The 18,160-nt window shown below is 40.9% G+C and overlaps 2 protein-coding genes and 2 long non-coding RNA genes across 9 annotated transcripts; 2 read left to right on the top strand and 2 right to left on the bottom strand.

Moving 5' to 3' along the window:
* Window positions 1-1,162: 1,162 nt before the first annotated feature.
* LOC116932638 lies at window positions 1,163-3,566 on the top strand. Its single transcript, XR_006652169.1, has 3 exons — window positions 1,163-1,899; window positions 1,980-2,943; window positions 3,001-3,566. It is a non-coding gene; the product is annotated as an uncharacterized LOC116932638 (long non-coding RNA).
* A 4,208-nt stretch (window positions 3,567-7,774) lies between these two features.
* LOC116932593 (repetitive proline-rich cell wall protein) lies at window positions 7,775-9,739 on the bottom strand. 5 transcript variants are annotated; one of them, XM_045180393.1, is made up of 4 exons: window positions 9,563-9,739; window positions 9,402-9,465; window positions 8,612-9,333; window positions 7,775-8,581 (listed from the first exon to the last, which is right to left on the bottom strand). In XM_045180393.1, the coding sequence occupies exons 2-4, from the start codon at window positions 9,405-9,407 to the stop codon at window positions 8,389-8,391; spliced, it is 921 nt and encodes a 306-aa protein (XP_045036328.1). In that variant the 5' UTR covers window positions 9,408-9,465; window positions 9,563-9,739; the 3' UTR covers window positions 7,775-8,388. The 5 variants fall into 5 exon arrangements, with proteins under 5 accessions (XP_045036328.1, XP_045036330.1, XP_045036327.1 ...); XM_045180395.1 differs by having other exon boundaries at window positions 7,775-8,748; window positions 8,812-9,333; XM_045180392.1 differs by having other exon boundaries at window positions 7,775-8,611; window positions 8,642-9,333; window positions 9,563-9,738.
* A 3,418-nt stretch (window positions 9,740-13,157) lies between these two features.
* On the top strand, window positions 13,158-14,097 carry LOC116932641. 2 transcript variants are annotated; one of them, XR_006652357.1, is made up of 3 exons: window positions 13,171-13,217; window positions 13,291-13,328; window positions 13,525-14,097. It is a non-coding gene; the product is annotated as an uncharacterized LOC116932641 (long non-coding RNA). The 2 variants fall into 2 exon arrangements; XR_004399623.2 differs by having other exon boundaries at window positions 13,158-13,328.
* LOC116932587 (DNA-directed RNA polymerase II subunit RPB1) lies at window positions 13,901-16,234 on the bottom strand. Its single transcript, XM_032940365.2, has 3 exons — window positions 16,075-16,234; window positions 15,932-16,001; window positions 13,901-15,651 (listed from the first exon to the last, which is right to left on the bottom strand). The coding sequence occupies exons 1-3, from the start codon at window positions 16,090-16,092 to the stop codon at window positions 14,393-14,395; spliced, it is 1,347 nt and encodes a 448-aa protein (XP_032796256.2). The 5' UTR covers window positions 16,093-16,234; the 3' UTR covers window positions 13,901-14,392.
* Between the last annotated feature and the right edge of the window lie 1,926 nt (window positions 16,235-18,160).

The raw sequence follows: 18,160 nt of genomic DNA, 5'->3' as shown, positions 1-18,160 counted from the left end.
ATCCAATTCTCATCATTAAGAAAATCAAGACATGTTTCTAAAAATTCTTGTTTTTTTTTGTTTTTTAACACGTCCTAATTTTCTTCTCCCATTTTGCGTTTCTCTCCCGGGTTGTTGAGTTCCTAAATGGTCGACCTGATGACCGTGCCAATTACGTGAAACCAAGTTTGGACGTGTCGATGTTATTCTTAACAAAAGAGCAATCAGCACACAGAGAATAAAAAGTGCGTCTGATTACAAAATAACCTGATTCGAGAAAAAAAAATTAAACAAGACAATTGAAGAAAGTTTTTTTTTTTTTCTTGGCGGATCTCATTGACATGCTGTGTCACGGGTTCTCTTTCATCGTTCTATTGTTGTGCATTTCTCTTACAGACGATTGAGAAAATCAGCCGACAGAAACTAACGATCTGCCACGACAAAATGGCAACCGGCCACCACTTTTGCCCAAGTGATGAGACGTTCTGGACATTTTCCCTCCTCGAGGCAAAACAGCTAAAAAAACAAACAAACTTGGAAATAAATTTTCTTCAGCTTTTCAAACGTATCGTTTCTTTCTGCGTGATCGTTGGCATAGATGTCTTTTGGAAATCTCGGAGAATTTGCCAGCTTACCTCTTTTCTTTTTATTTACGACGTAGATGCGAATTAGAAACATAAACTGGTCGTCTATGTTGAGATGATAAAAGATGTGATGAAACGTAGTAGCTTTTTCTGAAAGAAAACAAAGTTTTTACAGATATCTGGTTTAATGGATTCAGAAATTTTCTCAGTTTGAGTTACATATAAACGTGGTCACGTACAACCGTGGAGACATTTCTCCAAGGTGAAATACAGAAATGAACCTACAGGACGAAGCAGCGAGTTTCTTTCTTTTTTCGAGCGCCTTCCATATGCAAATCACCTTTTGTGTCTGCAATGGAACGTGACTCGGCGTGTTAACAAGAAAATCCCCCAAACTGTGAACCACGTAACGAAATGAAGTTAACAAGTGAACTGGAATGCAATGAAAAAATGGAGAATTAAAAAAAAATAAAAAGATAAAATGGGAGAGTGAAAAACCTGAAAATGAAAAGAATGGAAAGCCTAAGAAAACTAATGTAGTAATCTACAAATGGAGTAGCAATGTTTTTTAAGTTTGTGCCATTTATTCATACCCAGTCCGCGTTATCTCGAATGGCGATCACCAACCCGTGAAATTGCTTCGTTCTAAAAGCCAAGTTAAATTTTTCTAATTCTTCGTCTTCTTGCAGTGCCCACCACCAACAGGCAGCCGAGGGACAGTCTCACTGAGAAAATAGAAAAGGCACTTTGCAAGCGAGACTGATATCATACCCACTTAAATAGACAATGCTGAACAAAGGAAAACGAATTGAGTTGACTCGTCTGCGTTTCTTTTGGAAGTATTACTGATACGCCACACATGAGCCTCGACGTTTTGGCGCTTAATGAATCATCGGAAATCGCTACCTTGCCATTTCGAATCAAATGAACGGCAGATGCAATTAGCCGTGTCGGTGTTGCCACATTTACGCAAAATTATAGGACGACAGTAACGTCGTCTGCAATCATCAAAATGAATGCCATATTTTCCCATAAAAACGGTACGATCTGTACTGAATTTTAAACGTTCTTTTATGACACGCCTTTTTTGAGCACGAAACATGAGTGCAATTGAAACAGTTTTACATACGACGTGGATTGTTATGACCGGGGCTCTTATTATTGCTTTTCCTGGGACTGTTTTTCCCGGTGTTTAAGCATAGACGTTAATAGTTGTCGAAGAAGTGTCTGTTTAGCCAAACCACTGAAACAAACAAATGGCAGAACTCTATTCACCAGAGTGTGAATAACGGAGGACTGCCACAACTTTGGAACGAGAACCCCAACTTTTTGCTGAGTATCTCTATTTCCCAGTCTGCATTTTTTATCACCGGGTACACGAACTTAAAAGCTATTTTTTATGATCCCCTCACGCAGGGAAAGTCCCCGCTGGTTATTTTTCGGCAAATGGAATAAAGAATGGCACGAGAATTTGCAAGAGGGTCTTGTAAAAAATAAAAGATCCATCCACTCTTTCAAGTTTGCATCATACCCCTGAAGACTGTTGGCTTCCATTGACGCGTAGACATCAGATTGAACGATGTCGTCTGTCTTTTGTTCTTCGAAAACCGCCAACAAAGATGGCGACAGTTCCTAACCTACTCTTTTCGGTCATTGTTTCATTCGGTGGGAAACGGCAGATTGTTACGACAAATAAAATGGCTGCTGATAACCTCATCTAAGTTGCTATTGTTTGAGTAGAGCCAAGGTAGATGAAACTAAGCGTGTTGTAGACGTAACTGCTGTGAGCGGTGAAAGCTACACGGCCATTGTTGCTCCAATTTTGCTTTTCAACAATTCTTACCAAATAGCTGCAGCCATTTTAACTGACGTTCAATTCGTTTCTCAAGAACCGTGTGGAATTGAAGTAAAATTCGTTTGAATTTCGTTTACCTTTTCTTGTGGTGAACAACGTAGCGACTTTCTCCTTCTCGTAAATCAATTGTTTTGAAAAAATATGTCCCTGTTGGCTGACATCCTTATAAAGATTATTTTTAATCTTTTGATCATCCAACACCACTTGATACGACCTCTTTTCGGGTGTAAAAAAGATATTGAAATGATAATCATCTCGAGTCTTTCGTACATGGAGCAATGATAAGTTACACGATTGCAACAAAAGAATCCTGGAACGTATCATATGAAGCCGTTTGACTTGCCCGACTTTCTCCTCCCTTACAAGCTGCTTAGTCATCAATTATATTCGTGATTTTCAACTACGTGTGGCAATTGGGGTCCGCATAACTATCCTATAAAACAAAGACCTCGTTACGTGACAATGAAGCCTACATCTATGTGACAGCAGGTGCTCGATCGTTAAACTGACCCGATATAGACAAAGGTAAAAAGAATTAAATGAAAAGCAAGAGTTAAAACATATTGAAACTATTGCCTCTAGGCAAAAGGTGTGGTTTTTTGTCTATACAGGCACACGCAGAGTCTATACAGTCCTGTCCGTTCACGAATGACCATTCACGACCTACTTCCATCCCGGAGTGACCAGCTGCCGAAGAACCATTTTCGTACACGTTCGTGAAGACGGTTGTGGATTACGTGCGTGTCCTTCCTGACATTTTCAGTCTACATGGAAAGTGTGACCTAATTGATGAAAAATTCGTAATTTAGATCCATTTGAAAGAAAAGACGTGGCTCATTTTGCCTATGATTTCATTGCTACACTTTCACTGGTAGCCGTACACTTTGGCTTTTTTGTTTTATTTAGAGGGAAAAAAACTGGTTTTTTTTTTCGAAAAATAAAGAGATATCGGAGTAGACGTCGCTGTGAAGGACATTCACCGGAAGCGCCTCAATATAGGCGCCATGTCGTATAGCAAATGGCACGAAGAATAGGCAATCTTTTATTATATAGAGACTGCTGTGTATACATATAGCCATTGTACGATTATGGAAATGCTGGGCACACGTTCCCTTTCTTTTTTCGAGTCGTATACGCAAATGAGGTGAATAAATACACACGTCCTCGTCAATTATTCGAACAACTCACGGCGTCATAAAGAATCAATCAACCCTCAGGTGTTTTTTTTATTTATTAGCTCGATTTCCATCGACATTGTTGTATAGGATGAGCATCGTCACACGCCAAAGGGAATCGTCACGATTTTCAACTATATATGCGTAGCAGACAGAAAATAAAAAATTCCAATCGAAAGATCAAGGGCGCCATGCGGTCCAGGGACATTGAATTCCATGCGCTTACCTGGATTGAAAAAAAAAAAAAAAAGTCGTGTGTAGTGGTTTGTTGTTGGCCGGAATTTTCTAAAAATGGGCTGTATAATTTGCATTTTTGTACACGTTCAATTGGGTCCGAGGTCTATCGAAGTATAATCCACATCATTTTGAAGACTGCGTAATATCATCGACATTACCTTGTAAAAATTTCGAAAAATAATTGAATTCGTTCAACGCAATTTTCATTTTTGAATGGGGAAAAGTCTGCAATGTTGTTATACAAAGGAAAACACAGGGTGAGAAATATTTAAATTGATTGCCCAAAACAAAAATTTCTCACGAAGTGGCACGGTGGAATTCCAACCGAAATTTCCAGTCTCTACCAACATTGGCTCGCTAAAAACATCCAAAACATAACGAAAAAAACATGTAGGTGCAATTTATTCTATTTTGTTTTTTGGGTCACGCATCCGCAACCGTTGGGGATTGCTTATCCATCCGGAATAGTCCGACACGCAAATATCCATGTATAACCAATATGTTGTTACGGTTCGTTCCTGGCTAAACCGCTCTTGAACTAAAAAATCACGAGCCAGTAGAAAGTAAAACATTAAAACAAAAACAAAAAACGAACGATTTCAGGAGTGCCTGGAACGCCATCAGGTAAATTACACGTAACGGCCGAATGTATATCTGCCGACCACCCCCCGAAGAAATAGCAGAGCGCAAATATGGCCAGAGGGCAAATTTGAAAAATGTCTGGCGTAAACTGGAACCAACTGCGCGTTTTAATGTCATTATATTACGTTATTATATATCGATTTGTGTACTTTTTTTTGATTGGACTAGTTCGATATCAATTTATTAGTTTGATTAACATTTCGAGTTCATATTTTCCCCCCGTTTTAAAAACCAAAACACAACAGGACGTGTCAGCGTGTAAGAAAAAGTCGGTGTATAATTGGTGGAAATGAAAGCGCGAGCAGAACTTGGCGTTGTTTCAGTCAAGGCTAACGTTCCAAAAAAGATTGACCATTTTCTCTTTTTGACTTAGACATTGACCATAACCACAGCCTTTAACCGTCAAAACCAAATTACCGCCACTGTTTTTTAGTTATCGGCTTCTTTTTTGTGTTTTTTAATGATTTCATTCCTCTCTTCCGTAAATATTTCGAACAAAATTGATCTGTTCATCTCATTCGCGAATATAATTTAACATCATATCGAATTAAAATGAATAACATCACTCCTTTCAAAGACATGGCAATGACGCATTACCACCAGATGGCGCAACCGAATGTTTCGCGGTGGATGCAAATTGACCGCTAGAATCTGAATCGTCAGATTGCTTGCCAAAATTGATTGTTATACGATATATTCTACAATTCGCAAAATACATGCAACGGTGTTGAGAAATAATGTACAAAAACGTATAACGTTCCTTTCTATATACCATCAGGTATATAGAAGGCTACCCCCAAGAAGGAGCTTCACGAATTGCAGTTATATTTATTATATGCAAATATATGCTAATAATACAATAAAAATACAAAATTGACAATATACGGGATTTTGTGTGAATGACCGGTCCTGACATTAACATTTTCCTTTTGAACTTTTGCATTCGTTTTGCAGATCACTTATAGAAAATGAAAGTGTCCGGTATATTCAGGAATATAAGATGAGCTGGAGAGAAAGGAATCACGTTTAAAGTTCATCGAGTCTTATAGAATCCCCGACAAAACGAAATGTGGCACCTTGCCATTCAAATTCTGTACACTACTGGGTTTCCACCTCTCAGCATTTTTATCGCAGCAGAGAACCGCACATTGTGAAAGGACCACGTGTGTACCGGTCACGGCTTTCTACACGACAGTGGAGGTCATTGGCAAAAAAAAAAATCAAGAAAAAACAAAACTGCCTTATTCGTAAATTGTTTGCGTAAAAAGACGCGTCTTAAATCTGTGTTTTGGACCTCCTTTCTTTATATGCAATAAAGGTGGAGTCCTCTTGTGCCAGGTACTGGCCGCCTCTGGGGGGGATAAAGCTTGAACAATTCCACTCCACTTCCATCGTACCAGTTATCCAGTGGTACACAGCACAGCCGGGTATATAATCACAAATGGCTGTCGACTTTCCACAGCATGACCAATCGTCCATATCACACATTGAAACGCGTGCATTCAAAACGTTGTGATGCGCAAGCATTTCATCGCAATATGCAAATGATGCATGTGTAACCAACTGGCCTTTATTCACGATTAAGGACGGAAAAGAGTTGATCCGGGTGAAATAAACTTGTTTTCTATCTACAAAGAACGAAGGTGCTGCTCTATTATCTACTGATTCTTATACAAACATAAACTTTCTTTTTAAAGCGGACACATTGAAGTGTTTGTTTCTCCCCCCAAATTTCACGCGTCAGCAGATTTGACACGCGTGATAGTGGATACTCTAACCGCACAGTCTGCCAACACCAACCGTGCGCGCATTTTTGAAATAATTTCGGCCAACTTCTAACGTCGTGTTTTATAATTTATTCACGAAATGTTTTAAATTTGCGGCCGGCCCCGAAATCGGGACAATATATAAAACAAGGAAAAACAAAAACAAGCTGTTCAAATGGCGGGGAATGCTGTCGTCCAAAAAAATGATATCCATCTTTTTGTTTTGCGATGCAGTGCCTATGTGTGATGCATACATACTAGACTTTACACACAATTTTGAAAGCATAGATACGAAACATTCGCTGCGTCATTGCGTCCCTTGTATATTATAAAGAGCTCGCTTTCTAAACTCTTAACATTTTTCTTTTTTTTTATCTCTGTCGATCAGAGTTTTTTATTTTTGCGCAAGAACTTCCCGCGTTAGTCGAAAAAAATTTGTTTATTTCGTCTATGCAAATTAGAGCGCCACTGGCGCTGTTTTCCTTTGAAAATAATAAACGTTGGTGGGTTTTTAAAATTAGACAGCGCGCGGGATATGATACCTGGAGCGCGCTCTGTGGGTTGTAATCAGTAGCCATTCGATGTTGCCCATGAAAAAGCAAAAGAAGTTCAGTTTTTTTAAAAAGAAAAAAAAAGCTTTAAACGATTCAAATCGTTTCTTTTCTGGCATCTATGTCCTTAGTTAACGAGAGTCTCATTATTCTTAAAAAATGGTTAAAGAGCTCCGGGTGTATTATATATACGTAATATAGTTTCAAACGATAAATAAAAACAAGAGTTTCATGTTCATTTCTTTTCTTTGTTGAAACACCTGTTGACTAAAAAGACGAAACTGAACACTTTGCTACATTTATTTCTTTAAAATGTATATGTAGCCCCCCGTCGTTGACATACACATTCTTTCGCATGCAAATGTAATGCTATATGTACAATGTGGGTCTCAGGTGTTACAGTTATTGTGTAACTGCTCACAAAGTTCTTCTCTTATTAGCTAAAAGATGTAGGCTAAGTCTACCTGGATATACACCTTTGCGTTTCATCACTCAAACTGGAAGCCCCATCTACTGCTGGTTGTTTCAAGTTGTTTGTCTTGCCCCCATTTTGTTTTAAATTTATTTATTTTTAAAACAAATATAAAATACCACACCACATGATTTTCTCCCAAAACGAAACCTGTCGGGACTTGCCGGCCAATAACCGGCAATAACCCCCATTGACAGCGATGACGCAATTGGACGATCACTCTCTCTCTATACAGCACCAAAGTCTTTCTTTTCACTTTCTATACAAATGAGTCTCACCTGTGTCGGAACAATTCCATTGAGCTTAAAGAAATGATTGCATTCAGCACGTTTCCTTATCAAACAAAAAAGCAAACCAGCATTTCTATTGTTGCTTTCTGAAAGTGGATTGGTTAGTTCAAATATATATATATAGGTCAATGTACTCTTTAGATTTTGTATCCTATAATATCAATTGACTACACCGAAATGAGACCGTGAAATGAAACGAACGAGGAAAAACAAAACGAGCAGGTTCAATGTGTGGGTCTCGGTCGAGACGGTATATTTGGCAATTAAATATATATAAATGTTATTCGATCAACTCGAGCATACAAATATATATAAATACATGTGTATAATATATAAGGTGAAAATATGATGTATATATATATATAGAATCTGGTCGGGGGTATTTGGGCGGATTTATCGTTTAGATTTTAATGTTTTTGACATTTAAACCTGGACAATATTTTTCTTTAATTTGAGCGCGATCAGAATTAGATAATATATATTATATATTATTATATACACTCATGAATGGTTGACTGCCATGTAAATTGATGTTAAATATTATATATAAAACTGAGTGGACTCTGGCTGAAAATGAAGAAAAAAGAGATTTTTTGTGGATGGAGTATAGGGGGGGGGGGGGTAGAAGATATTGGCATACAATTTCAAATCATTTGTTTGAAATATCTCTGATGACGTATAATATTATATATCTCTGAGTTTAGGGGGGTTGGGTGGGGGGAAAGAATTAGAATTAAGAGGCCGGGAACACACAAGCAAAAAAATCAATCCGACTTCCTTTTTTCTTTCTTTTCTTTCTGCCCCCCCTTCTTTCTACTACAATTATTTGTTTAATACCTAATAAGCTGGTTTAGGAACTTCGTAAGACGAAGCTCCGTAATCTGGGGCGGTGTAAGAAGGTGCCTCGTAAGCCGGAGCTGAGTAGGCGGGTGCGGAATAGCTCGGGGCAGAGTAGGCGGGTGCGGAGTAACTCGGGGCAGAGTAGGCGGGTGCGGAGTAACTCGGGGCAGAGTAGGCGGGTGCAGAGTAACTCGGGGCAGAGTAGGCGGGTGCGGAATAACTCGGGGCAGAGTAGGCGGGTGGGGAATAACTCGGGGCGGAGTAGGAAGGAGCAGGGTAAGAAGGAGCGTAACTACCTCCTTTCTTGCCTTTACCCTTGCCAGCTGAGGCGTAAACCGGGGCAGCGTAAACTGGAGCCGAGTACACCGGTGCGGAGTAAACCGGTGCGGAGTAAGCCGGGGCGGCGGCGTAGACTGGAGCGTACGATGGCTGCTGCTGGTAGCTAGAATATCCGCTTCCCTTCTTGCCTTTTCCTTTGCCGTAAGATGGAGCGGCGTACGATGGAGCGGAGTACGACGGTGCGGAGTAAGAGTCGTAGGAAGTTGCGGAATAGTCTCCTGTTAAAGAAGAAAGGGTTGCAACGAGGGCGTGAAAGTCAATATCGCTGCCTTTGATGGCCTTCAATAATTCCTTCAGTGGTTTTCTACCTTTTCTGCCGCCTTTTTTACCTTTACCGGAAGGATAGGAAGGTGCAGAATAAGAAGGTGCCGAATAAGAAGGAACCGAATAAGAAGGAGCAGAGTAGGCAGGAGGAGAGTATGCGGGAGCGGCGTAGAGAAGGAGCAGCGTAAGAAGGAGCAGCGTAAGAAGGTTCAGCGTAAGAAGGTTCAGAATAAGAAGGAGCTGAATAGGAAGGTTCAGAATAGGAAGGAGCTGAATAGGAAGGAGCTGAGTAAGCGGGGGCTGGATAAGCGGGGGCGTAACTGGCTCCATAACTTCCATCTGTAAATCAATGTTTCGTTTTGTTTTTTTTAGAAGAAAAATGGACATTTAAAACTTGAATTTATTACAATCATTTCCGCCCTTCTTCTTGGCGGATGTCGCTGCTAGACACACACAGACGGCGAGCAGGATCTATATAACAAAGGAAACAAATGAGAGTTTCAACAACCGTGGAAGCCAATCAGTATAACCATTAAGAATCGATAAAAAAAAAAAATTTTTCACTTACAGAGAACTTGACTGCCATTTTGTTTGTTATCAAACTTTTGAAGTGGGTACAGAGATTCGCAATAAAACGATTGAAATTTTTAAATCTTTCCACTCAACGTGCAGATGCTCGGCTGTTAAAACTGTTAGATGACTGTATCCGCTTGCTGGGCTGTTCGATGTCTGAAACAAATGCCGGCCGAAGCTTTATATACACGCGCTAGACAGAGAGAGACACGCACGCCGATTAGAAAAGAAGGTGCGGCAATGGGGTTTTAGGTGAATGTACCTGTCACATTGCCCGTTGAATGGAGTCTCGAGCCCAGCCATCCATCGGCTCTGCTGCAAAAGTAGAACACTTTCCGTGCGCTGCTTGTTTCACGAAACTCTTGCTCCCTTGAAATGTGCATCAAAGGTGCACGAACCATTCACCTGTTGATGAAAAAAATCCAAGGACGACGGGTCGAGAGCTGAACTCTCTCTTCCACCGTATATCCGAAATGGAAGCCAAAGAGAAAGAGAAATAATTGTGAGAGTCCAGTGTGTGTGTGTGCCAAGCTCATATATACCGGGAACACACACAACGATTTTTTTTTGAGTAATTAGAATCTATGCAAATTTCATTTCAGACAGCAAAATGAATTGATTTTTAATCGTCTGGATTTCTCTGTTTGGTGAATCAATGCGCAACATCCAACGTGTGCAAGATTTTAAAAATGGAATCAAATGAAAAAGGCTGTCTCAAAAAGATGATTGGCATTCATTTTTAAATGTTAATTGAATTTCCTCTGTCTCGACTGTCTGTCCTGAGTTATAAGGCAGAACACTCTCCCTTTCGTTGTCCCTTTCTCTCCGAGTCTGACACGTGAATTCACCAACTGTATATAGACGAACGCCCTTTACCCTGCCAAAAACAGAATCATGATCAGGGCTGTTGCACATGAGCCAATTGGCTCACAAACAGAGAGATCGTCCGTTTTCTCACCTGTGTTTATCATATTACCAGGAATTGACCTCATTTTTCACGCTGTATAGTCATAGCCCTGACAATGGCAACATCATTGAAATCCCCCCCTCTCTCAAAAAAAAAAGTGAAAGGTCAACGTTGCTTAAATTTGGTTACACACATCAGCTACTTTTATAGAATTATTCAATGCAAATTGCCCAGGTGAACATATAGGCGGCCGATGTATCTATAGTTCTATATAGTGTCTCTCTCTCTATATATAATATAAAAGCAAAATAGAAATTTGTTTGGTTTCAACCGGTGTGGTTTTTGGATGGGCGGATAGACCTTGACACGGTACCTCTTCTACTCCCGTCTGCGCGCGTTACACACACGAAGTAATGCGTGAACCGAGTCACCGGTCAAACGTGAATTGCCTATAGTTTCTTTTTCCCTTTTCAGAGGTTGATGCATCGGTGAGAGTTTTGCGAAATGTCGCAACCGGCGTGTTCACGCTGCGGGCAAATCAACTGGACCAAGTTGCATTCTTAATTTTCTATTTACCAGCAGGGTCAAAAATACATAAAAAAACCAAAGAGATTTCCCCATTTCTCAATCTCTGCAACGCAATCAAAGTGCAGACATTATTTTGAGGGATAAAGGGGGGATAACTGAGATAGCGAAATGGACAAGAAGACAACATCTCGTGATTATATCGTAACGGTCATTTGACACACTGTTCATTTGCATATACGTACAGCGGTTAGATAGCAGTGCGCACACACACTCACGTTGTGTGTGGTATTTCATTTTGATGGTTTGTTTATTTTTGAAATAAAATGGTGAAAAATTATAATGATGTGGTTGACCATGGCCAGTTTTATGCAATTGTTTTTGTTATTACGTAATTTTAGACACAGTGTGGACGCCTCCGGCCGACATTTTGAATAGTTCAACGTCTGTGTGTTGTAGAAACAAATGAATGGCCAGGATACGTATATAGTGTATAGACATTATAGCAGACGTATATAATATGCATATACCGGTAATAACTTTATTAATTAGTTCGTCTAGCGGGTCACGGCCGATTCTGTCCCGCATTGAGAAAGGAGACCCCCTGTTCCATTCAAACTTTTTTTTTTTTTAAGGGTTAATAGCTCCTGTACTACTAGGTCACTGAAATTGACAAGAAGAGAAAGAGAATTTTTTCAAATAAAAAATGCAAATGAACCGACATTACAATGAGCTTCATCAACATCTCCCCAATTTGAATGGCAAAACAATAGCTGCACACACACGCGCATTGCGTAATCACACGTATATAAGAAAGGTCCGCTTTTCTTTTTTTAATTTCAACAGCCTTTGGACGATCGTATATATGTTTGACTACACTATACGTTCATCAATTAATGTCTATAAAACTGTTTTAATTACATATCAGCAGCCCAGTAGGCAAATTACTCGGGGTCAAATGAAAGTTGAACAACAACAACAAAATCCGGTCCAAAATAATAAAAATGTTCACTTTCATTTTTGTTTTGTTTTCCCTCCACCTTGTTATATATACATTCTTTCTCTGCATCTCGTTTACGTATATTATATTCCGGGTGTTCGGGTTCAAACATCCACGGCGGCATTCTGCCCGTTCCCCTTTGTAGTTTCTTTTGCATCTATAGACACATGGATAATGTCAAAACAGCCGTATACGGTTAGACCGTCTTTTGTTTTTAAAATGCAAGCCTGAAAACTGGTTTTCCCATTGAGTTTGGGTATACAGACTCAGCGACGATGTTCGTGTTATCTACGTGAGAACCAGAGACTGTATGGAGATGAACAACTTTCAAAAGAAGAACACAACTTAAAATCAAAACAATGGGCTACCGGCGCCATCAGACGACATATAGCGAAAGCGGTTTTCTTTCTTTCAAAAAATGTTTCAAACATAAATTAGAAGGGACCGATATGGATGACGGTTTCATTCCGACGTCCTACCGGCTCGATGCCATTTTTCTTGTGTATGAACTTTTTCAATGACGCAATCGCCATCGGCGTGTGGTGAAAATGAAGCTGGAAACAAACCAATTGTGGAAGGGTTATTTGAAAATCCGGTCACGTGTCATCATCATCGCGTATTTAATGAACGTATATATTATGCGTGTATCGATCACGTCTTTCGTGTAATTGCCACTTGCATCGCAGGTGAAACGCCTCTGGCAATCTAACGGACACATTCAACTGCAATTGCAACGAGGGCAAGAAGCAAAATGGAAAACGAATGCTATTAAACATTTTAAAACAAACATAAAAAATATTTTAAAATCTATAACGATCATGATGGGCCAATAAAAAGGTGTGAATCGTAAATCGGAATCATCGATGTATAGACTCCCCTTTTATATGTGACAAACTGCAATATTATCTACTAATATAATACACCATAAATGTATAAAACTAATATATAGAATTCAAATCGTATAATTGCGTTATTCCTATACATGGAAAGTATAGACTTTTTCACATCTGATTGGTTCAGGATTTAAACAAGTTTCGTGACCCAGACTATCTTCCATAAAGAGAGGGGAGTCTTTACGTTAAAGGGGAAAAAAACAAATGAATAACGTAAAGGTAGTAGATAAAAAAACAAAAGCAAAACGTCAATGAAAATTCCTTTTCTTCTTTGTTGTCTGTAGTGGACTCGACATGTCACAGCCTGACGGGCATGTACAGACAGGTGTCATATTTGCTTACCCTTACCTTCGCTTTTTTCAGATTTAAATCATTTTCTAAATTGTGATATTTAAAAGGTGAACGACTGCCACGTGTATATCCGCAAAGGAGAAAGGTGTGTGCAAAAAATCCCCTCAAAAAAAAAAACAATTTAGCGATCGGGAAACGTGTCCGCAATTCGAACGTGTTTGCATTTAACCTTCAAATGAGAAAACGAGAGAGTTCAAGTTGGGGCGTGTTGCAACGTGTTTTTTTTTTTTTACTACATATATAGAGTAGACAAATAATGCCCAGACTTTTCTCTTTCTAAGGTGGGCCATATCGGCAAAGGGAGCGACTCGCGTCCGTTCACGCCGACCCATTAGTCAATTTGCATGGGGGCCGAACGCTTTTTATACTTTGGTCGCCGAGACAACAACAAAAATAAATTGTGTGGACATTTTTAACTTTCTAAAGTTCCAAAAACGAATCGAAGTAACAATCAGTAAATCAATGAATTGTTTCCAAATCGAAATTTTTCTGGTCCTCATTTGCATACCTGTTTTTTTTGTGTGTGTGTGTGTTTTGGATCTCGTTGTACAGGACATTGGACCGGTGAATAAATTAAATTTAAAAAAATTAAATCAACGTTTCACATCGGTTAGATCGTCCAATTGATGCTAGGTAAAAGCCCTCAGGCTATAAAGATGCTTGAATACCTTTTAGATGTATTTCTGTTTTCATTTCCTTTTGATTGCAAAAAATAGTCATACACAACAGACGATGTTGAGAGGCAAAATATTTCAATCTGAGCGGGGGACATCCGACATGTTGTCTAAAACAATTTCAATCGTTTATAGAAGAAAAAAAAATGAATCATCTGCAAAAGAATGAAGGAATTCAAACAAAGGTGAGGGGGGAAACAAAAGGAAGGTGACCGGGTATAATTAAACTTGATGAAAAGTTGATGTTTTAAAAAAAATTCAAAATTATTATAAATCCTTGTTTTTTTTTTTGGTATTGGTGGTAAATATAAGATATACTGGCGATAGTTAAAGAAGAATGACTGCAGCGTGAGAAAACTAAAAGAAATTTGAAAACAAAACAAAGTCGGAGAAGTGCTGTGTGTGTAAAGGTGAGTAATCATCGTCAGCTGCTGCATTAGCGTGAATCAACCAGCGAACTCACGCTCGTGCATGTTTAACGGCCGTAACCTTGCTGCTGAACGGGCTGCGGGCTGTAGATGGGCTGAGGAGGAGCGTAAGCAGGAGCGGGAGCGTGATAAGCCGGCTGAGGAGCCCCGTAAGATTGCTGAGGAGGTCCGTAGCTCGACTTGGGCTTCTTAGGAGCCTTGGGTGCTCCGTAACTGGGCCTCGGCGCACCGTAAGAGGGTTTAGGAGCTCCGTAGGAAGGCTGAGGGGCGGCGTAAGACGGCTGCGGTGGAGCGTACGATGGTTGCGGTGGTGAATAAGAAGGTTGAGGAGGAGCGTACGAGGGTTGAGGAGGAGCGTAAGACGGTTGAGGAGGAGCGTAAGATTGAATAGGTGCTCCGTAAGTGGCTTGCGGGGCTCCGTAAGATTGCTGAGGCGGTCCGTAGCTGCCCTTTGGCTTCTTGGGTGCCTTAGGGGCTCCGTAACTGGGTCTCGGTGCTCCGTAAGACTGTTGAGGAGCTCCGTAAGACTGTGCCGGAGGCGAGTAAGATTGCACAGGTGGGGAATACGATTGAACCGGTGGGGAGTACGACTGAACGGGTGGTGTGTAAACGGGGGCGGCTTGGGTGTAGGAAGGAGCCGGTGGCGAATAGGCAGGAGCCGGAGGAGAGTAAGCAGGAGCCGGAGGAGAGTAAGCAGGAGCCGGAGGAGAGTAAGCAGGAGCCGGAGGGCTATAAGCTGGAGCCGGAGGGCTATAAGCAGGAGCCGGAGGGCTATAAGCTGGAGCCGGAGGGCTATAAGCTGGAGCCGGAGGAGAGTAAGCAGGAGCTTCGTACGCCTGAGGAGCTGGTGCGGAGTAGGAAGGAGCAGCCGGAGCGTCGTACGCCTGAGGTGCTGGTGCGGAGTAAGACGGAGCTGGTGGGCTGTACTCAGGAGCCGGAGGGCTGTAAGATGGCGCTGCTTGAGCTTCGTAAGCCTGAGGGGCTGGTGGGGAATATTCAGGAGCCGGGGGGCTGTAAGATGGCGCCGCTTGAGCTTCGTAAGACTGAGGAGCGTCGTAGGACGGCTGTTGAGGAGCGTCGTAAGAAGGAGCAGCCGGTTGAGCGTCGTAAGACGGAGCGGCCGCTTGAGCGTCGTGATGCTGATGGTCGTGATGTTGCTGGGCCGGTTGGGCGTCGTAAGACGGGACGGCCACTGGACCACCGTAAGCCGATGCACCTACATCGGGTGTGTGAATGGGAGCGCCACCGCCGTGTCCGTGATCGTGTCCGTGATCGTGACCGTGGTCATGATGTCCATGTCCATCCGCTTTTGTTTTTTCGGGGATGAGGCAAGGAAAAATTCAAGAAAATCAAAATGAGATGCAACGAAAATATTCAGGTCATCTTCTATAGCCCACATGTGGCTCAAACGCGTAACCTTAATCGATAGCCTCTTAGGCCTCAAAAACTGGACAAACTGCTGTTTCTCTTTCAAAATTTGAATAGATATTTTAATTCATTTGACGTGCGTCTATTTTGTGCATCAACGAGAAGAGGGGCTCATCGTTTGTGAATGAACCGGCGAAAGAATTAAGGTCAACACTTACGTGATCGTTTCTCACGGATGGGCTCGGCCAGACAAGCGGTCACTACCAGCAGACATAAGGTGAACAGCGCCTGCGGGGGGCACATGGCCGATTATTTCAGAACAAACTTGACATTTTTTGAAGACGAAAAACAATGAACTTACCGATCGATTGATTGACATGTTTTTTCTTTTTTCAAAATCGAAACGAGAATAGCAGGTGTTTCAAGAGAAGCTTCTTCTTCTTGTGCCGCTGTATTTGCTGCTGACGACGTGTGTTTCTGTGTCTTCTGGAACGCAGACACCCGTCCTTATATACCCGTGCCGCCACTGGGACAACTGTGCATAGCCCATCCTCCTGGAAGAAATGTAGGTATCCCTTCTTTCTTTCTTTTTGTGTGTTAAAAGGAAAAAAAAAAAAGGTAAATACTCCTCATGCGCTAGTAGTGTGCGGTCGGGAGAAGGAGGGGGAGAAGAGAAAGGAAGAGCCCGGAAGAGAAAGAACCACCCCTCGTTCAACCTCTTTTTCAAAATTTTGACGAAAAAGGATTTTTTTTTTCGGCTGCCATCGAGATTAGATACACACACACACACACACAAGCGGGTAGTACATATTTATTTATTTTTTGAGGTGAGTTGAGAGGAAGAACTCCCACCTACTCTCTCTCTCTCTCTCTCTAATAGTATATGCACACCTCTCCCTTTCTCTGCGTTTTATTTTTTTTTTTTTTTTTTGGGGGACTCCAATGAAATATAAGCCATCACACCTTTAACCGAAAGATGCCCAGCAGCGGAGAAAGCATACGAGTATAGCAGACGAAAGCTCAGGTGAACGCTGGAATTCACGCAACGATAATTCGTTTATTGACGATAGGAATTGCAACCCCCCCCTCTAAAAATTGAATGTAAATTTAAGAGAAAAAAAAAAAATAAATAAAAACAAATCTTCGTACGTGTAACGGAACGGACGGAATTCAACGGTATCTAATCAAAAAACGTGAATGATGTTGACCTAGAAAAACGAGGTGAGCCTGTCTGGTGTGTGTATAGAACCAGACGCACGTAGACCTCTTTGTTATGTTACCTCTGGCTAATCTATAGGAAACCTGAAATGTTGTTTTATTTATTTTATTTTTTTATTTTTTGTGCCTATTAAAAACGGGAGAAAGAAAAAGTTCGGTGCGATTGTCCCCTTCACTTTCACCCCCATTTCCTCGTAGCGCCCTGCATTTTTTGGAACATGGTGATCACGCGTAATACACGTTTTCTGAATGCTCTTCATTTTAAAGTGCAGAGTGGGGGCAAATGTCCTGTTCAAACGGTGAATAGCGTAACGTGCGGTGCAATTCAATTATCAAATGACATTTGCATATCTACGTGTGAGAAAAAAGAATTTTTTAGCGAGTCAATTGCGGTGCAATGATCCCATCTGGTGTATAAATAAGGGAAAGGGACACACAATTTCAAAGGTTCTCTTTTTGGTGGAACTGCGGGCGTGCTGGACTTTCATAATCCCTATTTTAAATTTGTCTTCCTATACAATTTCATTGAATTTAATGAGGTGCACAATTGAGATGAACTGCCAAACGCCATGAAAGATCATCTGCGTCCTATGTCTCAATGATAATCAGAGAAAGTGCAAGTCCTTTATGTCGTATAGACTATATACACGTCATGCATAGAATGCGGTCTTTTAATTCATAACGTGATGCAGTTAACGAAAGACTTTCTCCCGTTGTCTCCCGTGATTCCCGGCTAAGAAATTCACGAATATTCAAGAAAATGAATTTTTAATGTTGACTTTTTATGGCCGTTGACATCAGTATTGAACATAATCACAATCAAAACTAAATTGAAGGGATTTTCACTTTTTCAGGTCATCATCCTCTCCTTTTTACCGAACAGAGTACCAATGAAAAGGGGGGGAATGGGGGAAGCCCACAGGAGAGATCAAACAACGTGGGAGAAAGTGCTGCCATTTGAAACGTATCGTTTGCGGTGCGGCGATAATTAATCACGCGGCAAGTGACAACTTTTTATTTTCAACTTTTAAGTATACGTCTTTTGTTTTTTTCTTTGCTTTTACATCAGCACTTTGTCCTTTCAAAACGAATAGATCTTCACTTTCCAACTTCGATATTTGGATTTGAACATTTCACGAGAAAAAGCTTTCACCACGGCCCGCAGCTAACGCAGACGATCAACAGGTAAAAAATTATTCTGTGAGCAACATCAAACAGAGAATCTTTTT

The sequence above is a fragment of the Daphnia magna genome, linkage group LG10 (genome assembly GCF_020631705.1).
Source record: "Daphnia magna isolate NIES linkage group LG10, ASM2063170v1.1, whole genome shotgun sequence".
Taxonomy (NCBI): Eukaryota; Metazoa; Arthropoda; class Branchiopoda; order Diplostraca; family Daphniidae; genus Daphnia; species Daphnia magna.
This window is presented reverse-complemented; position numbering and strand designations above follow the sequence as displayed.